Source organism: Lagopus leucura, unplaced genomic scaffold (assembly GCF_019238085.1).
Source record: "Lagopus leucura isolate 7727_CA_CO unplaced genomic scaffold, USGS_WTPT01 Super-Scaffold_1, whole genome shotgun sequence".
Classification (NCBI taxonomy): Eukaryota; Metazoa; Chordata; class Aves; order Galliformes; family Phasianidae; genus Lagopus; species Lagopus leucura.
In genome coordinates, this window is record NW_024962250.1 from 36,161,536 (window position 1) to 36,186,206 (window position 24,671).

General features: G+C 43.5%; 1 protein-coding gene across 5 annotated transcripts in view; it reads right to left on the bottom strand.

Annotated features, from left to right (window-relative positions):
• The window catches only part of SYNE2 (spectrin repeat containing nuclear envelope protein 2), a 171,750-nt gene that overhangs the window by 18,404 nt on the left and 128,675 nt on the right, over positions 1-24,671 (bottom strand). For all 5 annotated transcript variants that reach the window (XM_042865498.1, XM_042865518.1, XM_042865528.1 and 2 more), the window contains 10 exons: positions 24,291-24,419; positions 23,693-23,847; positions 23,181-23,328; positions 22,004-22,098; positions 20,487-20,721; positions 19,534-19,728; positions 18,749-18,874; positions 16,767-16,922; positions 12,867-13,025; positions 11,720-11,886 (listed from right to left, as the gene is read on the bottom strand). In XM_042865498.1, the coding sequence (XP_042721432.1) occupies positions 11,720-11,886; positions 12,867-13,025; positions 16,767-16,922; positions 18,749-18,874; positions 19,534-19,728; positions 20,487-20,721; positions 22,004-22,098; positions 23,181-23,328; positions 23,693-23,847; positions 24,291-24,419 (1,565 nt within the window). The remainder of the gene's footprint in view (positions 1-11,719; positions 11,887-12,866; positions 13,026-16,766; positions 16,923-18,748; positions 18,875-19,533; positions 19,729-20,486; positions 20,722-22,003; positions 22,099-23,180; positions 23,329-23,692; positions 23,848-24,290; positions 24,420-24,671) is intronic.

A 24,671-nucleotide genomic window follows, 5' to 3' on the forward strand; every position in this document is an offset into this window, starting at 1 on the left:
CAGTGGAAGTTATGTTAGCAGAAGGTGACAACAGGCACGGCTTTCAGAAGGACGTGCTATCACACCAACCTGTTGTCTTAAACCAGAGCCATATTTTAGTTAAAAGCTACCTAAATTGGCTCAGTAAGCCTCTGCTCTACAAATGCAGGGAGGTCTTGTATGAATTACTTACTGAAGCTAAACGAGAAGTGTCAAATTTGTAGCCTCACTCATCTGTTGCTCAGGTCTTCAGCTCATTCTTGGGCATTAGTCTGCACTGTAAGATGCCTCAGTTAAACTGAAATGGATATCTATGCCCCAATGTACCTGCTGTGAATGATGTTCAAGGCTTTCTTCATCAACCACCAGGCCTACCCTAAGCAGAAGGACTGCCAGCAAGGTATTGCTTGCCAATGGAAACAGAATTGTGCCCACACCAAATGTCCAATATCCTGAGTAAACGAATGCTGACTCCTGAGAAGGCCTGAGCTATAACAGCTTCAGACCTCACAGTGCTATGCTGAAAGTTCTTCTAAGCAACAAACTGAAATATGTGGAGTGCTGCCAGACTCTCCTAGTGGGTGAAAATGAAAAAAAAAAAAAACAAAACAACAAACACTGAAAAAGGGAAATATCCAACAGTTGGAGAGTCATACACCACACAAGCAAATAAACTGTATATAGCAGTTAGTTTTCTTACAGCTGTTCATAGCACAGCTCTCAAAGCACAGACAAACGTTTTACAGCCTTTACAAAATATTCCCATGTCAAAATCCTTTACAAACCTCTCAAACTGCCCAAGTAGCCCGGTTACAGATTTTTGTAAATTTATCTTCATGTATTGGAGGAGCATCTGCTAAACCACCTCACCACTCTCACGTGTCTTCTTGTAATTCTCATTTATTGCCATTCCCAATAACAATTACTAAAAAGCCCAATACTGGATGAAATACATCTCTTCTGACTTCAGTTTGATATCAGAGCTTGCCAACCACATTTTGATAGTTAATCTAAGAAGAAAAAAATAATAAATTCTACATCCTGATTTTAATCAGACCTGTTTTAAACATCTAGATTATAAGACAGGATGAACTGTACCAAAAAGCACTTACTTCTCTCCGTTAACAGCACTGGTTTATAATGCAGTACTATAAACACCAACTGGAGTCAGGTGAAATGATTTCTCCCCTGCCCTAGAGAGAGCCCACATCCAGCTGGCATCATTTCCCTACACTATCCCTCCTGGCCTCTTTCATCCCTCTGTTGTCTCATTCCGACCCTACACCTGGGGATGGATTTTTGGACCTCATATGAGATTTTAAAAACACCAATTTCTGCATTAAGCTTTAAGTGACTGCCTAGTCTAAATCAAGTTCAGTGCTAAAAGTTTGGTACGAAGTGTGAAAAGGTCAAAACATTTCCCATTTATCAGCTACTGTGACCTATTTGTCAAATGTTGGAGCAGGGAACTGTCACCAGCTAAACAATACGAGCAGCTGGGACATCCAAGATGAACCCTAACTCACTTGTTTGCACAGCAGCATTGTGCAAAGCTAGGAATGGGGCTGGGAGGGAGACAGACAGTAATCTCACCTAGTGAGAGGCAGGGACGGATTACATGAAGGCAGAAGTGCCTTCACAGTGTTCCGGGCTGCAGGCTTCATGCAAAGGACCTGCCCCTCCTTGCAGGAAAAAAATGAGTTTTCTTGCCCACTGTCCTGCCTGGCTGCCAAGTTGTTCTAGCCAGTGTTAGAGGAGTCCAAACTGCCTGAAATTGAGTGGGTTTTGCACTTGCCCATTGTAGCATATGATACAACAACAAGAGATATGCAGGATAGCTAATCCACGATGAATGTATCACTCTGCGAGCAACGACTGATCTTATTAGCAATCTTAAGGCAACCAAACAGGACACAGACGTCAGCTGAACACTTGATTTAAGGTTAAATACTTAGGGAGATGTGGGAATGATTGTGCTGGATTTGTTCAGTTCTGCTGAGTGTTGCCACGGTATCAAGTAAGGCAAGCAAATTTGGGGTCTCATAGGGACTCTCAGCATAGGAAGCAGTTTCCCCTACCTCTTGTTTCGAAAGGGTCAGGCAGAATTTTCAGGAGAATTTTCAGGCAGTTTTACAATGTGGCCAAGAAGAGAATAATCCTATAAGTAGGACTCCTGGAGACAGTATTTAGCAATTGTGCACTCTCCAGAACATAAAATTAGTCTAGTCTGGTTGATCCAACCCTGTAAGCCAACCTGAAGGATCTGGCCCAAGTCCGTGGTTCACCTGCAAAGCCACTGATACTGGTGAAAAGCACAAAGCAGTCTGCTTGTTGGTGTAAACCAACGGTGTTTTCCACTGCTGCAGCTGTCAGAAGAAGCCAGGGGGTGACAGAAGCATTCAGCAGCTCTTGCTTTCATTAACAAGCTCTTTTCAGAATTCTGCCCTCAAGTTCAGCCCTTTATGCAGAAGGCATCTGGTTTCTAACCAAACAGCTGCTACATAAATCTTCCCATTACTGGTCCTGCTTCCATTAAGTGGTTTTCAATGAAGATGTCACACTCCAGTAACCATACAGCTTTTTCTTGTGCTGTCACAGGCTGGCAATAAATTGCCCAAGAAGACCTAATTCTCTCTCCACTCTCTTCCCTGCTCCTGTCCCACCAGCCAATCTTGATCCACTTGATTATAACACTCAGCAGGCCTGTGGCTCACCAAAGGCAGGTGACTGACCTGGCAGCCCTTCTTACTGGAAAGATGGGACAGTATGGGCTCTGTGTTGAATACAGAAAGAAGGAACCAACAGAAGAGCCACAAAAAGTTCAAGCCAAACATCTGCACAGTTGCAACTGCTAATTCTGCAGGACTTCATGACCAATGAAACAAGGCTTAACTGCTGCCCTAAATGGCAGATGAAGCAAAGAGCATCATTCAAAACAGAGAACTCTAAATATGTCAGCACATTGGCATAAATGTGGTTGTTATAAGACTTTTGACCAACAACTACTGTCATTCTGCAAAGGTAACTGCTGCTCTCCTGTACAGAGGCTTTCTGTTTTGAGAATGTCTTGCAAGAGATGCACGTGTTGGAATCATCTGATGCCACTGCCTATGTGCTGAGTCCATAGTTCAGGACACAGTATTGTTCCTCTGCTTCTTTTACTCCATTCTCAATCTGTATCTACCTATTTTCTGTCTTAAAGTTGCATTACAGAAAAATTCATGGGTTATAAGCCATGGGTTACTTTATTCAGCCTGCACACTGGGTAACAGGTAGGTGGATATGGACAAGGTGGTCCAAAGCTAAACTAAGGCATATTCAATTATAATTAAACATTTATGCCTTGATGATTGACTGCATATCCAACAAATAAGACAAATAACAGCTTCAAGGAGAGTGGTAGCATGAACTTGTATTTATTTTCTAGCAGTTGCCTTCACAGATGCACTGCTGTAAATATCTAATTTAATTTGTTGCATATTCTGGGAAGAATATGGCATTTGTCAGTCATTGAACCACCATTAATGACCTAAGTCATCAATCTCAAACTTCATCCAAGCAGCCAGAAGAGAACAAAAACCCTAACAGAAGCTCACATTAGTGCATTTTGTAAACAGGAAGGCAGTCCTCTCCAGATGTTCACATTGGCCAATCTGTTCTTGTTACAACCCACAGACACTGAGCCCAAGGCAAAGGGTAGGGCCCTACACTGAAAGCAACAGGTGAAATGATGAGAAAGCAGAGCATCCTCATCAAACTTGCACAGAAGTCAGAGAACGGCTGTTTCTCTGGCTACAGATCAAAAAAGAGCATAAAAAATACTACTTAGATCCATAAAAGCCCTACACCTTTGCAACAATCACACTCATCTGCACTGTAAATTACTTGCTATTTGCATGCAAGAAATCTCACAGACTCTCTTGAGATGCATCCAGAGAGAACAAATGGTGCAGAAAGATGGGCCTGGGCACTGGGGGGGGAGATGTGCAGCCCCCAAACCTGGGGCAGAAGCTCCCCCATGTCCAGGTGACAATCACTCAACACACAGTGGAACTTCAAGTGCTCCTGCTTGTCACCTAAAGCATGCCACCATTACTGTTAATGGAACTGCTGAAGGATAAATTCTCAAGTTATTCAAACAGGAAAAACTTACTGTTTCCCAGATGAAGGCCTGGCGATACACAGTTTGCTTCCTAATGGGAATTAAGTTGCTACCTTTCACCACTTCAGCATACTCCCAGAAACAAAGTAAAATAAAACTGAATAATATCACAATCTCAAAAAACAAACAAACAAACAAAAAACCAACGACAACCACCACCAACAAAAAAAACCCAACTCAAGTATCTTGTTCTTTGCCAAGGGCTCAACTCTAAAGGCATCCTGATTCAAAAAAAGTACTTAGAAAAACACATTAGATGCATGGGATAAGTCAAACAAAGCCCCATTGCTACTCATCTTCATCTTTCCACCAAAATACCGGTGGCAGAAAAAGAACAAAAGCAGGAGATTATAACAAAAAGCTGGCTGCAAAAGTGAACAGAAGGACTAACTGACCTGACTCGATATTGGATTTGGCCCTTAACAGCCCAGTGAAGCTGCCAGCATTGGGTTGCGGGAGAACTGGATTAGGGACTCTTCAGTTTGGGACTGAATTGCTGCACAGCCCCACAAAGCAGCAGAATATTTTGTAGTAACTACTCAGGAATTATCTACCACTATGAGGCACTTCCAGGTTGAGTGAAGTGTGTTCACACAACACAAAAGATGACAAAATGCCTGCCAGCTGCATTCCATTAGCTGTCAAAGTGCAGCAGGGAAAGGCACTTTCCCTGAGCTGAAAGGGTAACAAATAACGTTTGCATTTAGGGTCTAATGAGATGAAAAACATCCTGATGTATATTCCAAGCCGTCATTCTACAACACAAACGTCATGCAAGCCAGGCAGAAAAAGACACCGCCTCCATTTATTTCTAACAGCAGAGGGGCTGCCATGGCCCTGCCAGCTGCCAGGATTGTTTACTGCGGTAAATGAGATGCACGAGACCCGGAACCTTTGTTCAGCGAGGTGCAGGGCGTGTGAAGGACAAAAGACCCGATTCCGGGTGGTGATGCCAATGGTGAATTTCAGGTCTTTGTGTACAGGGTGAGGACATTTCAGCGGTGCTGCTAACATGACAGGAAGCCCTGTGTGCGTGGGCTGTGAGCTCAGCACACATGGGCACGCAGGAGGACGGCTCGTCTCACATCCCCCTGCAGCCAGCCAAAGGCTGCTGCTCTCCATCTCCTCAGCCTTGGCTGCAAAATGCCAAAACGTCTGATTTGAAGGCGGAGGCCCTGAGGGCCGTTCCTCCTCCTAAGCCCCGCACACAGCCCGCTGGCTCGGCCACTTGTCCAAGGGGAACTGCACTGAAGCGCCGGTGCACCCATGCTGCAGAGCCATCGCCCCCAGCCCCACGACCCACCACCGCCGAGCCCGAATCAGCACTTACGGTTTGCAAGAAGCAACCATTCCTCAGCCTGCAAATCCCAAGCTGCCAGGGGACCGAGCGAGCGCCTGTGCGACCACGGCACACACGGATGAGGAAACCCCTCCTCCACAGATGCCCTATTTATTCACTGCTTTAGCATCCCGCGCTGGGGGGGGCTTGCCCGTCCTCCTCCCTGACCCCTGAGCAGGGGAGCCCGCGGCAGCAATGAGTCCCACTGCGTTTCGGCATTTTACCTGGCAAACGGCCGCATCCCTCCTCAAAGCAAACCCACGAGAGCTCTATTCTGACACAACAGAAGGAACACACGAAGGAACGCAGGCAGCACAGCCGCGCACGGCCGGCGACAGCACGGTGGCAGGCTGGAGGCTTCGGCACTGACAGAGCAGCTCTCAGCACTCATTTCGTCTCTCTGTTCGTGCACAGCCTCACACCCAGGTGATCTGCAGCAGAGTCAAATTGAAGCAAACCCAAAATCAAGCAAAGGTCCATCCGTACACAGACCACGCACACGGTGTATCCTTACTTCCTCTGCGCTCTTCTTCTTCACCTGTACCATTCTATCCCAGGTCTTTAAGTACTAATTAAATCTCCCACACACTGCCCTGTCCTCTCTGTAACCTCCCAGTGCAGGCGGAAGGCCTCTTGAGCAAGGAGCCTGGAGGACAAAACAGCCCCATGTCTTTTACAGTATCACTCATCTGTGGAAAAACACAGTCATAATTTGTGTGTTATGACTACCAGCGATTGTGGGGCAGGGAAATAAGGCGGAAGTCATGGAACCTTGGGTTAAAAGTCATTCCCCACCCAGCAAACATCAGACAAAAAATAAAAGTTGTGGTAATCCCCCCAGAAATGCAAGGAATGGGCTGGAAATCAAAGGCTGCTCAGCATTCAGGTAATCCGCAGACCTGCATGAGCTTGTCAATCGCTCACATTCAACACACGGCAGAAGAGAAAGCACCAGGCAGACACCTCTCCCTGCACAGATAAATCACACTCAGGCTCCATTCCACCTGACTATGGCTCAGGGACGGTCAGGTGCATTCAGCACGACTGGTCTGGACAACAAATTGTAAGAACCCTCCCTGAAGGACCAGCAGGGAGACATGGCCATGCCCGGCCCAGCCAGCTCCCCCCGCTCCCAGCACACCTCGGCATGCATTGCATAACCCAATAAGCCCAACCATCCTGCCTGAGACGATAATGAATCCTGTCACAGCTCCAAACAGAACCGTAATCCCTGAAGGACGGGGAACCTGGAGAGCAAGGAAAGAAAGCAGGCGCTTTGCAAATGATATTTCAACTACAAAGATCATCATCATTATTATTTTTTGCACCAAAACGATTACAAAGAATGAGATTTTACAGTGGTGCTGCCACAAACCAGTAAAATTCTTCTGAACATGGCTGTACGGTGTAACCACGGCAGCACACTTTGCTTCGCTTGCTGTGCAGGGCTCATCTGCAGCAGTTAGGAAGACCTTTGAGCTCAGAGCACAGCTGCACTGCAGTGGGGTGGGACGGTACACTGCCACGTGGTGCTCACTGTGCCGCCCTGCCAAAGGGCAAGCAACGTGGCTGAAAATGCACCCAGAGAGCAGCTGAGGGCGGTGTGAACTCATCCGATCCCTGCATCTACAAGGTGCGGCCTGCTGCCATCTGGGCAGTTATCCGGGCAGACCCACTGCAGTGCAAGGATCAAGAGAAAGCACAGAGTGGAGCAGAATTTCGCTGGAGCTCCCCAGTAAATTCAGCAGCATTCCCACGTTGCAAGCACAAGGCATTGATGATGGAGAGCTTCAGCTAATTCCTCTTTTACTGCAACCTGAGCTGCTTCTGACTGTTTGGGAATTTATCAGGGAATCGTAGAATGGTTTTGGTTGAAAGAGACCTTACAGACCAACTAGTCCAACTCACCCGGTGAGGCACCATCCAGCCTGGCCTTGAGCACCTCCAGGGATGGGGTATCCACAGCTTCTCTGTGCTAGGGACATATCACCCTCTGAGTAAAGAACTTTATATAATTTCTTTCTGGTATACAGTGAAAACAACCCTGTATCTCCTCAGCTCAATGCAAGAAGGAAGGGGCTGACCAGTCATTGCAGTTTAGGATTCTTGGACCCCATGATGAGGGCTGTTGGCTGTTACAAAGAAAAGCTCTAACTGCCAAGGATTTATTAAAATGGTGAAGAGGCACACGTGGCATTGCTACTTTCCCCACATTTTCATGCTTGCATTAAGTCAGTCATTTTAACCTATTCCTGCTACAGACCCAACCAATGTGCCTTCCTCCATGAAACATCAAGAAACACACCACAGTGCGCTCACAGCCAGAGCAGCTTAGAAATGGCATCCATCTTCCACAGCTTCATGAACGTGCCGAGAGCTGCAGGATGCTGGGAGGTACAGAAAACACATAACTATAGAATGACTTGGATTGGAAGGAATCATCTAGTTCCAATCGCCCCCCAAATGCATATTTCTTACTGTCCAGACAGCCCAAACCACCAGAAGCAGCCGCAGAGGAAGGTGGAGATTTTCCTGAAGGCTCAAGATGCCCACCTGCAACCAATGGGTGCTGCTCCTGTCTGACTGCAAGCTCTGTGCACACAGCAGCACGGGCAGCAAACCCTTCCCTCTGAACTAGGAAGCAAAGCGTAGAGTTTGTGTTGGTGGCAAACAGGCCAGGGAAGGACAACAAGGGATACACCTCTGACTGTGTACACAGTGCAGGTTCCTGCCAATGCTCTCTGGTTAAAGCAGGCACAGCTTGGGAGTGCCGCTCCAGAGTACATCAGGGATATAAATGCCATTCCGTGGGTTTTTGGCTGTCTGCCCACATGCATGCAGCCAGTGCACTGCTTCTTCTGTTGTTTTTGCCTTTGCTTGGGTGGGAGTGCAAGCATGCTATGTTTTTTCTCACAGAGTGCTGCCACAAGGTCAGTGACCAAAGAAAAGCGAGATATTTGATGCCCATCTTCATGGTCAGCACAAGGCTCTCTTTCTGCCTCTTGGTACACTCACATTCCCCCTTTATCAGCAGAGACTTCAGCACAATAACCTGTACTGTTAAGAGTATCTTCTGAGCTGCACAGAATTCATTTGTTCTCTTTCCCAAGCACTTCTCTGCCTTCATGCATTTTACCCCATGAAAATGAACATTTTGAGACCGTTCCAAGTTTGCACCATGCCACTCTCCAGCTGCAACGTATGCGGCACAGCTTTGTCATTACACAAACTGAGCACAGGCATACAATGCAAGTGCTAAGTCCTGCAAATGTTGCCATATGGCAAATCTGAGCTTGTCACCATGAACTAAGAGAATCACTTCAAAGACTAAATGGGGAGCTCACCTAATTTGCCCATCTGTCCCAGGACGTTTATTGGTTTTAAAAGGTGAAATAAGCTACCAGGTGGAACATTCTGTATTGACAGATTGGCTTGAGACTGTTTGCTTTCATTCTGGCATTACAAAGACATACACATACGCTGCATTATAGGGAAGGTAGATGTCACCCAAGTTGCTGGGTCAGCCATGGAGACATTAGAGACCACAGAACTCATATCACCTATAAATCTCAACTAGACTCCCTTGTGGATATGGGTTATTTTATACCTTCTAGCCACAGGGTCATTAGTGCTTCTCTACTAGAAAGATTCAGCGTCCAGGATAAAGAGCTAGCCTTTAACACATAGATCTTCAACAGATACTTTCTCCTCCAATTCATAGCACAGCTCTGTACATTACTGACTGCCCACACTTAGGCCTGTTACAAGAACAGCATGAGATTCAGTGCTGTCATGCTGGCAGCTACGCAGCACTGTGGTCCCTTCTCCATTATGCAGCAGTGAATAAACAATCCCTGTACCGTGCCTCCAACCATCACAGAATCATAGAATGGCCAGGGTTGGAAGGGACCTCAAGGATCATGAATCTCCAAACCCCTGCCACAGGCAGGGCCACCAACCTCCACACTTAATACCAGACCAGGCTGCCCAGGGCCCCATCCAATCTGGCCTTGAATGCCCCCAGGGATGGGGCATCCACAACCTCTCTGGCAGCCTGTTTCAGCACCTCACACTCTCATAGTAAAGAACTCCTCCTTGATATTCAACCTAAATCTTCCCTCCTTCAATTTAAAACCCCTTATTTGTAACCTTCCTCCTGCCAACCCATTCTACGCATTGAATGGAATCAGCAATGGTTGATGGCTGAGATCCTGTAAAGACATGTGGATTGCAGTGTCTTCATGCAACAAGGCTGATGCAGGTTTTGCCACCACACTGTTTCCATACGCTCCTTTAGTACAACTTAATTTTTTTGTTGTTTATTTTTAAAGGATTTTGCAAAAGAAAACTGACAAGGAAGGTGATGGTGTGTGGAGCATCACAGCCCACACTCACAGGTCATCCCACCTCCAAGGTTACTCGCTCTGCTCTGCTACCTCAAAGGGCCCAGCCTTTGTCACACCTGGGAGGAGTAGAACTCCTCCACAGCACCTGAGCTTAGAATCATAGTTCAAGCTGGGGAAGACCACGAAGATCATCTGGTTTAACCATCAACCCATCGCCACCATGCCCTTCAGTGCCACAGCTACCCTCTTCTTGAAAACCTCCAAGGGATGGTGATCTCCCCACCTCCTTGGGAAGCCTGTTCCAGTGCCTGAACTCTTTTTGAGGATAAATTTTTCCTAATATCCAACCTGAACTTAAGTTCATTACCTCTCATGCTACTAGGAGATGCTACCCAGAAGTACCTCCTCCTTAGTGTCCTATAATACACCACGATATTGAAAGCAGAGCAAAATAAACTCTCCTAGAGTCTGGAGGACATTTATAACTGAGCAACTAACAACAGCTCAAATGCCAGCCCTGCCCCACACAGCAAGGTGAGGGAGGAGATGTGCTGCATTCACGCTGCAGAATTGTTCCAAGCTCTGAACCACCTTCATTAGGCATTAACTCCACAAGGATCAGCAAAGCCCACTGGACTGCCTGATAACCTTGGACTTGCTGCTTAAAGTAACCTTTCCTCATCTCCTTACAGTTCATTATCCTGGTCCTGAATGCAAAATTGATAGATATCACAGGTAGCAGCTGGTACACTCCAGACATTTAAAGGTGAGAAAATAGGAACTGTCAGAAGTCATCACACCAGCCTCCCAATAGCTGAAATATCCTCTTGAATATTCAATACTGGGAGCCACATTGATGCTTTAGGCAAATGCACACAAAGGTACCTCAAAGCACTACCATACATTTGCTTGAAGGTACAGCTTAAAGACATCCCAAGACAAATGCTCTGTTGGCAGAGACTTCCTGAATAACAGTATCAGATCTCCCTCCATCCCAGAAGTTCTTTAGCATACTTTCCTAAATATTAGTAGAAACGTGCCATATTTACTTCAGTTTAAAAAAAAACATGTATTTTGATCTGCATTTAAAAAATGCTATGATGCAAAACTAACACAAGACATAAAAGATCATAAAGGTGTTTGAAAAGTGACATGTTACCATAAGATGAGAACAGAAAAAGTTCTGTTATAAGAGCAAAATGTTCTTTCCTACATAGTATCAGATAGAAGTGTATCTGGAGACAGATGAGCTGTTGCAAGACTTTATCTGCAACCTGTTACATCTTAAGAAGGCAGCTTCTGCTTAATCATTCATGGCTCATGTGTCACCATTAATTCAGATCGTATTCCTGATTATGATCCGGCACACTTAAGCACTATGTTCTCAACACAGCCACCCACTTCACCAGACTCGAGGCCCAGGGAAGCAGGCTACAGGCAAAACAAAAGCTTAGGAGATAAATTGAGGCCAATGCTTATTTTTGTGTTAGCCTTATTATTTCTGCATTACTAATAAACTCAGGCAGGAAGTGAGACCAGCTCAGTGACCTCCTCCTGATCTGTGGTGGAACCTCATAGGTGCTAGTTAATGTGACGGATCTGAAGAGCCCAGATGGACTCCTATCATTATGCATTTGACAGATGTGATATCACCCAGACTCTTTATATAGAGCCCACGATTAAAATTGTGTTTTATATGACTTCTCACATCCTGCCCTCTAGCATTAGATGAACTGTTTGGTGTCATAATACAGCAATAAGTCATAGAAATAAAAAAATAAGAGGTTAATTACAGTTTAACTTGACTCTTACTAGTCAACTTTAACAGAATTGAAAAGTCTCTGATGGTTGAGCTACTGACTTTTGTTTCACATAAAAAGCACATCTTCTTACCGTGCTCCAATGACATCAAAGAGATGCTGCCAGCGATCATTGATTTTGTTGAGTTTATCATCTATTTCTGCAACTCGGCTCTTGTTGCTGGCCTTGATTAGTTGGTCACCCATTTGTTTCAAGTGAAGCTTATTTTCACTGAACAGGTTTATTTCTTCCATGCAGTCCTGAGAAATATAAACAAACATTGCTCAATTTCCAGGCAAAGCAAAACAAAACTCTCTTTCCCCATATCTGAGGACTGGTTTGGCTTGGGATTGCAAGGTTTTTATATTAGTATATAAAATCGGTTCGCTTGAAAACAAAACAAAACAAAACAAAAAAAGAGAAAAACAAAAAATTCAGTGGAAAAGTATTCTCACAATGAAGCCACTATGAAAAAATAAGCAGCTAAAGACTTGCAAATGCCAGGAGTTAATTCTAAAAACAGCACTTCAAGTGTTCTAAACTTGCCTCTGCTTTCCTGATTTAGCTTTTTGCTTTTCTTTTTTAAAATCAAACTAACCCTAATTCAAGTCTGGGGTGGCTTTATTTTGCCAGTATTCATACCTACAGGAGATCTGAGATTAGACATTGAGAGCTTTAAGCCATGGGGAAGAACAGCAGTCAGAAATAATAATTCAACAACAAAAATGTCCTGTTTAAAATCAAACCAATATGGAAGGATCAGACATCACTAACTGCACTGAGTACTGAGAAGGGGAAGAATTAGATTTCATTTTTGGTTGTGATAATCTCTCATTTGCCTCCTATAACACCTCCCATCATTCAGTATTTTCTTCGTCCTCTCCCTGCCAGCTGTGTAACAGTGAGAGGGGAGGAAGTGGTGAGATGCTCCCAGAACATCAGTGATCCCTAGCAAGGAAGCTCTGGGCCGTGCTACGCATGCCTCAATCCAGCCCCTCACCAGCACAACTCACATCATGCCCAAATGCAGTTAGGTGGCATTTCTGTCTTGCGTTTTGTCCCAGGTCTGAACGTCAAGAAGATAAGAGCTTTGGACAGAGTAGCTCATCTTCTGACAAAGGCCTGTACATGCTGCTCTTATAGCATCTGTTGCTTCTGGGAGGCAAGGAAGAGATGAAGAATGGCTGCTCTACAACCAACTATCAGGCTGCAATTGTAGAAAAGCAGCAATGCTACTTACCTTCTGCAATTTGTCTATCATGTCCTCAATGCTAACATCCGCCGTCTGCAGCACTTTGCTTTCCATCTGTACCAACCAGGAGCAGAGCTCCTTATTCTTCTCATTGAACACAGTCCAGGCATTGAGTCTGTCCTCGATCTCCTGCTTACGGAGCGACACCTATGGATAAGCACACAAGTGAAATGCTGGCAACGTCTCTCTCAGGAAGGAAAACAGTTGATTATGAACCCTCTAATTTCCACTCTGCATTCCATTATGTTTCATTTTGCAGGAGCACTTATTAAGTATCTCTAGCTTTCTACTCAAAACCATCGAGCAGATCGTCATTACAAGCTATTTTGGATAGCAAGGCCAAAAGTTGACTAGCAAACACCAGATTCTCTCCTTCAGAAGAACTGCATTGACTGACAGCATTATAAATAATGACACTGTGTAACTGTTTAAATATTGCTCAGTGGAAATCTGAAGATGCCAAACAAGGTAATACAAAATATATAATTACCACATAGTACTTATTATGACCCCAACTACAGCAAGAAAAAAGAAACATGCAGGTAAGACAAATTTTGAGACTAGTGGCTACAGGTTTGGTGGTGTTTTTTCTTAATTTCTAGAAATACCTGTTTTCTTCCCATTTGCTCATCAGCTTTTGGAGAAGTTGTAAAAAAAACATCATCGATAATCTAAACTTTTATTGAAAACTGTGTTTTTTTCCTCAAAGTTACACATGTCAGAATGGATGAACAAATTGTTTAGATGGAAAAATTAAGGTGTGATGCTACCTGAAGCGGCAAATTCAGTGTCACTGCTCCAGCACTGCAGAATGGAGCAGGCTCACTCTTCTAGCTAACAGCACATATTTCTTGTCTTGGGGATTTAAATACATACTTGTATTCATTTATCTACTCCGTTAGATTCCTGTACTAAGATATTATGAGAGACAACAAGTGAGAAGCAGTGTAAGTTCTACTGAAAGAAAACAAACAGGAAATCCCTTGTTCACAACCATAACTTCGTGCAAAGAAGATGGAACATAACCCTGCTTGCCTTAGTTGCAAATAGCCACTCCAAATACCACACCATGGCAAGGAAAGTATTTCCTCCTCACACCCAATGTGCGCCTTAAGCACCAACTGATATTCTCTCACTATATTGCTTTTGTCTTTTATTTATTCATTTATTTACTTTAAAGAAGGGAATAGGGAGATGAAATGCATGTCTAAATCTTTCATGCTAATCTCAGTTAGGAGATCATAGAATGACAAAATCATTAAGGTTGGAAGAGACCAGTGAGATCACCAAGTCTACCAGTCAACCCATCCCCACCATGCCCACTCAGCCATGTCCCTCTGTGCGGTATCTCCACGTCTCTTCAACACCTCCAGGGAAAATGACTCCACCATCTCGCTGGGCAGACTGTTCCAATATCTCACCACTCTTTCTGAGAACTGTTTCCTAGTATCCAACCCGAACCTCCCTTGGCACAACATAAGGCCTTACCCTCTGAAATAAGGAGCATCCTAGATGAGGCCTGTGCTATTTTGGGACACAGGGAAACCATCTTCAAATTTCACCTTGGGAGTAAGTCTCCTAGAAACTCCAGGGAGCTAGGAAAGTCTCTCTACATCCTAAGAGTGACTCTGTTTCTGGGATGCTCCCTTACACTCTGAGAGGTATGAAGGGAAATATCTCTTCCCTCCTCCATCACTTCTTCCTGTGAAGGGGACGCTCCTCCACAGCATCTCTTTTGTTAGGAGGTGGGATGACTTGATTACAGAAGATGCTATGCACGTTGGCAATACTGTTATTACATCTTGAGATAATCTTGACTCCATTTTTATCTTCTAAGCATGGGGCAACACAGCATTTAGGAGGAACTTTTTAGTCAACTAACCAGTTCAGATCAGGAGTAAAGCAGGAAGGAGGCAAAAGATCCCAGAGAAGCTTCTAAGAACGCAAGCCCTTTGAGTCATGCTTTGCTTTGAGCACTTTCTCCCCAAACCAGCCGCCCCCAGTACCAGTTCCAGCTTTGTACCCGTGTAATGCAGAAGTCTCTGGCCTCACAGCAGGCTGCAGGTGTACCAAGCATCCCTCTTGAGCACTAGCATTTGGTAGGACAGGACTCACTGATAGAAACAGTTAAATCTTTAACCTACACAGACCTCACAAGGGCAGCAATGTAAACACTAATCCCTTGAGTGCATCTGCTCGCTAACTGTGTTTGTGTCCCTGCCCAGTGCAGCACAGACATCTGGCTGTTCTGCTCCCATGGCCGTGATAGCTGCAGTCATGCCTCACATGTAAAGGCTTTCCCATCTCACCATTTACACTGCAGTAAAAAATACTGATGTATTTTTACATAACACGTCTTGATTTCTTTAATTTGATAGCCAAAACAAAGCAGTTGTGCTAGCAGCAGAACCAGTGAAGTCTCTGTCCGGCTCTGAGCATCCATGCAGGCTCTCTGGGAGCTCATTAGGGCTGTGCAAACATTTCAGCACATCCCTCTGCTGCAGCATGGAATCGATTTCCTCCCACTAAGGATTTTTCTTAGTCTAAAACTTCTGTAATATTTATTTCACACCGTATCTCCAATGTAGACAGGACAAAATACTGTTCCTTCCAGAAATCCAAGTGGGAATCTTGAATCTGAACTGAAACTATTGTACAACCTGGATAGGCTGTAGTTGGGTACATACATAACACAGATCAGTTTTCAGAGCTGTTCACCAAAGTTCATCAGCAGTTCACAAAAAAAACAAAAACAAACAAAAAAAACCCCATCAAACTACTCTCTTTATAGGTTTAACTGCAGATTTCCATTAGGTAAATGGCTCAGGCATTCTAATTTACATCTAATGGCCTTGGGAGAGGGGAGGGTGTCTGGCATTATCTTCAGGGCTCAGAAACAGTAGCAGACAACACTGGTTGTAGATTAACTGTCAAAGATACTAAATCCTTTTTTGCTGCAAGGCCAAAAAGAAACCCAAATAACTATTTCATCACATCAGAGTTTGTGGAATAAACAGAGCTGTTCATTCCTTGCTCTGGCAGTGTTCCCATGGACATTGCTTCACCTTGGTCTAAGTAAGGGTTGGATGTGAGGCAATAACTTCCTTCAGGACTTCTTTTTTTGCAAACTGTGGAATAAAAGCTTGTGAGTAAAGAGAGGCAACAGTTTGGCTGCTGACATGTAGAGTCATCCCAACAACTTAAAACCTGAAGTATTTTGCTTCTTCCAATCCTGTTGACAGGGCAAAGTAAACACCCATTCAAAGTGCATAATAACCCGATGAATCAAGATCATATGACCTTGCTGGTAATTTTTCCCTGGTCATTTTACAGGCAGAACTAAATTAAGCGTAATAACAACAAGACACAAAGTACGCAAACGTTTTGCAGCATGTTGCTGCAACAGGACAACCCAGTTCAGAATGTGTTTAAAAGCCAGTGTCTGCATTTAAACACATTTAAGTTTTCTTTTTCAACCCGCCTGGCATTCTTTGACACCAGATCGCTAGGGCATCCCCCTTTCTTTCCCAGTTTCAACCCCTCAGGCAGTTCCTGTGTTTATCTCCTCTCCCTCCCCCTCTCCCTGTGGCGGCCCAGAACAAAGCCACCTATGGCAGCACACAGCTGCATTTGGGCTCCGTGCAATGCAGGCACTTACTACTTTCAAAGGGTTTGCAATAAAATAAATAAATAAATAAATCACAGCACAGTCACCAGGAAACAAAGAAAACTCAGAAAATTCAGCCCTACTCAGCTGCCCCAGGAAAAGCCCCATTCCCTCCCAGTGCTGCAAAAATAACCCAACCCCAAAAGAAACCCCATCAGCTGGCTGCTTCCCCTTGCCCTATGAACACCTCGCTATAAAAAAAGGCTATGCAGAAAACTTACTCGCAAGCAGAGCTCTTCCCACTGCCTGTGCAAATGTTCCACTTGCTCCTGGAGCACCATCATGTCCTCGGTGAGGATGCAGTGTGCCAGCTCCGCCTTCATGGCCTGCAGCTCCTTCATGTTGTGGGCCCAGTCTGCCAGTGACTGCTCCAGCTCCTGCATGGAAACACCCAGCACAAGCCTTGGCACTAAGCTCCTCTGCTTTCCAAACCTGCTCTCTAATCCTCTGCCTGGCCTGTGGGGGAGGAGAATGTGCAGTGCTTGTGCAGCACTCTGCAGCCGGACTGGATGGGGACCCCATGGGTTTGGCTCAGGGCTTGACCCAGAGCCCAGGGCAGCACTGCTGCTCATTCACTGGTGCAGCAGCAGCCTCTGCTGTAGCCAAACTTGTCCAAACGCTGCTGGAGCCCAGCAGTTCCCCATGCTTCAGGACAGAATTTTGCAGCCAGGAAGATGTGATCACTTTTTTGGATTTTCAATTTTTTCTTTTGGCCAATTTGTTCCTGCCTGCATTTGTTCCAATTTCAGGTAGGTTACTTATATGCTTAGGAAATAAACCTGGTTCCCTTTGCTACTGCATGGCTTCACAGCCATTTCATTAGATTTCTCAGAAATCTGGAGCTTTAAACTGCTCGCTCACATAAACACTTCTTCTTTGACTTCCCTCCTCCCACTCCCCTTCCCTTTGCAACATGGTTATGCACTTTCCTGATCGGTGTTAAAGAAGCACTGCATGCAACTTGGAAAACAGGAGATTCTAAACATTAGGTCCTCTTTTGCAAGGTGGTCACTGGCTCCTCTGACATAAAAAAAACTCTTACATAGAAGTCAGTTGGTCTCATCTTACAGGAAAAAAAATAGCAAGTGTCAGGAGATGCGTGCTGGGTCTGAGCCCTGTGAGTATTTTCACAGGTCTTCAGATCCAGTCCTTTATCTAAATCCTAAAAGCAATTTCTGGTCTGCTTCAACATGGGAGGAAAAAAATAAAATAAAATAAATAAAATAAAATAAAATAAAAAAGTGAGGCTGAAACATTTACTCAAGTTAAAAAAAAATTGCTGCTTATAGATGCACAGACATGCATTTGTTTATCTTGATAAAGGTTGAATCCCTGCAATAATGAAGTCAATTTCTTATCATTACACTCCTGGCATTTTATTCTGCTGTGATATCCCAGAGCAGCAGCTGCAGAGGTCCTGTCTAACTCTGCTATCTCTGTAGCCAAATTTTTCTGCTTGGAGTTAGAGGCAGGAGCAGTTTGTTGCCATTTCACAAACAGTTCAGCACTGCAGCCAGCACTGCTGCTGTGGCAAAGGCAGCCAGTGCTCACAAAGAAGATTTCAGACAGCTGATAATGAGTACAAAGCCTTGGCTCATTAAAACGCTTATTTATTCCCACCACAAAGGTCAACAATTCACTTCATAAAAGAATGATGAAAGACTGACCAGTCCAGAAATAATGTCTCCCATCCCTTGAAAATGCTTTGCCATTTAATTTTCATTAAGTACTTTGGGCTGCAAGGGCTTACACCACTCCCTTAGTCTAATTTTCTTTCTCTTTAATTATTTGTGGATCCCACAGGTGAGCACAGTGCTTTTCGTGCTTGCAAGGTCTCTTGCCTGAGAAGCTCTCCATCCCAAACAGATTGGAAAACAAAAGAAAATATGCAGGCATTAGGATGGCAGCCAACCTGAGCTGAGAGCAGGGAGTTTTAACATCTTGTTTGAGAACCACCTTAGTTTATAAGTTCAGATGGTGGGAAGTGAGAAGGAGGAAAAAAATATTACAACAGTAGCTTTTTTGCAGGAAGAATCTCTCTCCTGCATGCAGATTGGTCAGCTGCACTCTGCAGATTGGCAGCAATCGGGATGGTATAAAGGAGAAAAATTCAGGGGCACAGAAAGATGTGAAACTGACTTAAAAGGGATTGAGTGATGTGCAAAGACTACATCCATACAAACACAATATGCTCGGTCAGTACCTTAATGTGTTCCTTGGATTTGTAGAGTTCTTCATGCTCGACTGGAAGCGGATCTTTGACTTCATCCTTCAGCTCTCGCAGCCTGCTCTCTAACTCCTTGGTATGCTTTTCACAGCTATCCCAGCTCTGCTCAAGGAGACCCAAGAAGTTATAAAAGGTTAAGATACAGCACACGCTGGACACAGATGTGACATAATGCACTATGTGGATAGGTTCCAAAACAGCATCTTCAACCCACTGAAGTAAATAATCATAGGCTCTAGTGTTTGGATTTTCTTTTTCATACACAGTGATACACCCACAGGAATTTGGCACATGGTTTTACAGACAATATTGCACCCTCTGTTGTCATGAAAGGTATGTTTAAGGAGCATTTCTGCTTATCTTGTTATGTGTTCTGAGAGGCTTTTAGCATAAATTTGGGGATAGGGATCATATCACTGATGAATTCAATTATAAGGTATACCTATGTGCAGTCTGGCCATGCAAGCAGATCCGTTGTTCCAAGGAAATAAATATGATCTGCCCTTCTGTTTACAGGTGCAGCATCAGGTGGAGCAGTAAGTAATGTTAAATCTCACTATGTTGAATTTTAGCTCAGGCTTCATACCTCAAAGCAGAGCTTGGGGCCATGGATGCATGAGAACAATCAGAGTGGGAACGTACATTATGGTAACAAATGGACATGAACCTCATTTTCCTTTGGAGAGCTAAAGGACTATGCTTTTAGCTTCCCACAAGCCCTGATGGCAAATGCTGCTCCTCATTTGGAGTGCACTGTCTACCTGCAGGATGCTGCTGAGCTGTGTCTTCATCTTCTCCAGCTGGACCTGAGTGTCCCCCCAGCTCTGCTGCAGCTGGCTGAGCTCCTCCTGCAGAACAGCGCTGGTCTCAGGATCCGAGTCAGTGCGCAACTTCTCACCAACATCAATGATTGAGGAGTACATTCCTTGCCACCTCTGAAGAATCACTGCCTTACTCTTTAAAAGAAAAACAGTTTCTAAGCTGTTAATCATGACATACTCCAAGTAAGCCATCAATAATTAATTTGCTTTTGACTCAAATTAGTCGGTAACACAAGCAATAGGATCAGCATTTCTTTCCTTAAAGCAACAGCAGGAAAGAAGGGCAATCTGGAGTGGGAGGGAGAAGATATTCTAGCTTTTCTCACTAATGAAAAGCACGAGCATTAACTTGTAAAATCTACTAAAAATCATCTTTAAACAGTAGGTAAAAATAAAGATGAAATGAAACAAGGCTAGCACCAAATGGAATACTGGTAATGTGTTAATTCAACATTAGGTGCGTGGGAACATGATAAACTCTGGAAGCACAAATAAAGGACTTGAATACATTTTGAAATGTTTTAGAGTTCTTTAAGCAACCACCAACTTCACTGATTCTTCTTGCTTTCCTGTAAAACAAGGAGGTTAATTCAGTGAAAAGCCAAGACAGCCAGCATGAACAAAGGAAACGTGATTTCCATTGCATGTAAAATGCAGAATGCGCTGCTCTGAAAAAGTGCTGCCTGGTTTCAATGCATTCTAGAGTGGTAGCCCCAGGGACAGATGCCCTTGCAGGTTCCTTCTGCTCCTGGCACCTCCTGTCCACTCCTGCACACACACGACACACATCATCACACATTCAGGTTATTTTAAAGCTCTTTCTTCTTACTGGAGAGAAGTTTCAATCTGAGGGAAATCACAGGTTTTAGATTCACCAGAAAGAGATACAATACCTTGAAATCATGAATTAGATTTCTAAGGTGGTATAGGCTGTAGCAGTCCTGGCTCTTGACGGCTGTGAGGAAGCTGTTTGTATCAGCAAGGAATCTGCTGAGGCTCTGCAGAGAACCCCTGAAGAGCTGCCACTGGCTCACGAGTCCATCGATATCTTTCTTCCGCTGCTGAACCAACCAGATAACATTCTGCCACTGCTCCTTCAGCAACGTGAGCTTGGGAATAAACTCTGTCCTGCAGACAACAGGTGTTGAGTGGTAAAATATTTTGACCTCAAGGCTGTATTTTCCAATAATTATGTTGGGTTTACATTTGGAATATTGTAAAATTCCTATTACAGTGCCCAACTAAGCAAAAAACTCTATACATCCACAAGCTTAGCTCTGCTCTACATATTCCATTTCCATATTCATAACTTTTACATGATACAAAAATAGATAATGCAAGTCATTCTTGCTATTGAGTTATAGCAACATATGAAGTACAGCAATCACAGAAACAATATGCACTAAATATTTGTCTGAAGAACACGGAAGATAATGCAAGTGACACAAGATGCCTCATTGTGCAGCAAAATTGATTTGTGCCTTTACCAGCCTATAATGGCAAGTTCAACCATCACTGAATCCTATAGCAGGGGGATGTAACTACAAAGTGAAAAGGGTCAGTGTTGCTATTGAACCCACCTGAACAGTTTCACTTCTCCTGCAACATGTTTAGATGACCCATCACATCTAGATGGAATGATTAAAGAGAGCCCCTGGCTATTCCTTTTGTTTCTCTGCAGGAGATCACGATGCCCACATTAGCTCTTATACAGATGTGTTTGTGGGGTTAGCTTCAACAAAAAATCCAGTAGCTTCACTTAATTGAGCCCTATTTTCCCTGGCATCTTTAAGCCAAGCTATGGACTTTCCACTGAAGTTTCATCCTGCCAACTCTGTGGAAGCAAGCTCTAGCAGAGAGGAGTACTATCTTCACTGCAGAAGTGCCTGAGGCAGTTGAATCTTTGCTCACAAACATTTTGTGCCTCTTCTTCCTCTACACTGATTAAGAGAAAAGCATAACATCATAATAAAAAACAGGTTTAGCTGTCGTGTTCTGGATGCAACATCATGTGAGCTTGGGGCAGTGTAAACAGACTCATACCTCTGTACTTTAATGGGAAGAGAGAAAGGGACCTTTACATGCAGCATTCTCATTACCCTCTGCAAGAAGTAGGCCTCTCAACTACACTGTTCAAACAACTGCAGGGAAGCAGCAGCAGACAAGGAAGCTTCATGTATAGGACCAATTAACTAATCTTATTTGGCAGAACATCCAGTTACTATCAAAAGTGGAGCCTGAGCACATGCGTTTCTGTTTGCAGCTCCTTCACACTTTTGCAGAACGCGCCAGGAGATTATTTAAAGAGAAAATCTGGTCAGCAATTTGACTTTGTGTCCAATCCTGAATTGAAGAGGAGAACCTATTCGTTGAATTAGAAAGATCTTCAGGAGAAAAACAAATGCATTACCTTTTTTCTGCTTCTCCAGATTCCAGGAACAGTAGAACTTTTGCTATGATAGAATTAAATGTCTGCTGATTTATGGAAATCTCAGTTTGCAGCATCTGAAAATACCATAAGAACAACAGTTTTAACTATTCATTGAGCAATCCTTGCTGTGAAAGCTGGTTCTGCTCCTCTGCATTGACAGCACATAAAATTTTAAATTTTAAAATACTTTTAAAAGTATTTTCCAGTGCTATCATCGTATGCACCCTAAAAGATTCCACACTTTCATAATACCAGGAAGAATTTGCACCTATGTGGTAACACAAAAGGAGCTGATGTTTGCTGGATTCACTCATGAGAAATGCAATCTAGACTGAAAACCATAAGAAAGGTATGAAAAAGAGACACAAGGCTGAATCCACCCTTTGCTGTACTTGTTTTATTACGTTTTATTGCAACAAGTGAACTGATTTGGAGAAGCATAAGAGGTAGCAAAGAATTCCTACTTGATCCCAGTGAATATCATTAACATGCAGAGACTTTATACCACATGGAATTAACATCAGTTCCTTGGGGTACTGCGAAGCTCTTGCCCACTGCAGTAGCACAAAGCTCACTGTAGGAGTTTCTGACAATAAACTTTTACCACATGACTTTTTACCAGTATTTTGTTTATTTCTCCATTTTTCCTTACAGGTATTCAGGGAATCCCTCTCTCTAACAACAGCAAATGTTTGAAAACAGATTTCCACCAAAACCTTCAAGCTGGTCAGAAAAGAAAACTGCCACGAAGATATTTTCTTTAAAATGCAGTTCTCCCAGGACCTGGTGAGGTTCCTGCCAAATCCTCAGCAAACTGCCTAGCAAGTTGCCATGGACCATGGGCTCCAAGACTATGGGACAGGCAGAGAGGCAACCAAGCTCAGGGCTGGCAAAAGCTAGGGCTTCTGCAATGCACCACAGGGATACACTCTTAAAGCTCTGACCCGTGCAGAAAGCAATCCATTCATTTTAAAATTTTCACATTTCAGAGCTTTTCTGAGGATAAGTACAAAGTCACATTTCAAAAGAATGAAATGCTCTACATTTCATACTGTAAAACTCTACACAGATGTAAATTTGAAAGGAACAGTATTTTCCAAGGATTTCCTATCACCTTCATCATTCAAGATATTTTGATTTTCAGAGTTAGCTTTACCTCATAGACTCTCTGTTGCTCTTGCAGTTCTTCAAATCGTCCTGGAACATTTGTCTTCAGAGCCTCTTTCATTTTTTCTAGGAATTTCATCCAGTTTTCACATTTCTGAAGGAATTTCTTTTCATCAGTTTGAGTTCCCTCAAGCACACTGTAAAACAAAAGAAATCTTCAAGAACTATTTTGCTGGTGGTTAGTTTCCTGCATATGTTTGCATATGCATTAACGTGGCCGTTACTAATGCTAACACAGTAGGGTTTTGCTTGGCACTTTTCTACCTTTCTTCACTTAAAGCCCTTTACGTTTTTGCTTCAAGTGACTTGGAACAGAACTAGCCACTATGTCACAGAACTGTAGAACCACAGAAATACTCTGGAGTAAGTTAGAAGGGTAGAAATCCAACGTAGAAACTCCCTGAGAAAGCTGTGAACAGCTAGAAATATTTCCCATGCTTTAATTTCATTTTCCTCAAAGAAAAGAAAAAAGTAATGACATTTTTTGTTTGCCTTTCACACCTGCAATGTTCCAAAGCAGTTGCTGTCTTCTGACTCCATTGCCGAGTCAGGCTCTGCATCTTCTTTAGGATGAAGTCACTGAGGGGCAGCTTAATGCTTGCTTCATTCAAACTCTCTATGCTTGGAGAAAGGGCAGCAAGCTCTAGAGTGTGATTCTGGAAGTAAAAGGGAATTTGATTGCAATCAAAATGCTAACCCAAGAAACCACATTTTATGTTAACCTTAGAGTTTATAGGAAACAAACAGGTCAGTTTCCTTACAGGAGGCCCACTTTCTTGATAGTACTGAGCAGATACACATGTGCTGGCACTTGCAGATTAACTCTGTACCGTGTGTGGTACAAAGACTAGGTCACTGCAGAATTAAGCTGGGAAAAAGGATCTCCCATCAACTCCAAATCCATGTGAATTTCCTTCTCACAATCCATTTTTCTTGTGACACAGAGCTAATTTTTATGTATTTTAACAATTTTTTGGGAAGAGATTACAGTTACTCTGTTGGAAGTGACAAAGCTATGATACTTAGAACATATAATTCCTTAATTGGGGCTCTTAAATCCTGATTATTCATCTTTTTGTACTCAGGAAATCAAACATACCATGAGCAATTCTGAGTTGTCTGTTTCTCCGTCTAGATGGAGACTATCAAAGGCATCTGTGCAATTCTTCACATGACCCTCCAGAGTTTCAAGACAGTTCTTAAAATCCTCCAGTTGTAAAAGATTGAACTAGAATGAACATTGCAGATTTACATTAATTATGAGCTGGTTTAATAATATATATTTGCTATACAAAAAGAAGCAATGAGCAACACTATCAGGAAGACAAACAGATGTTCAATCCAACTTCCAATGTATTTATAACTCACTGAGGGAAATTCACTGTTTGCACTGGGTAAGTGCAAAATTTAAGCCAAAGCAAATGTCAAGAAGCAGAATCTCTAATTCTTGAGAGATTCTTAAATATCTGGAAGAAATGTG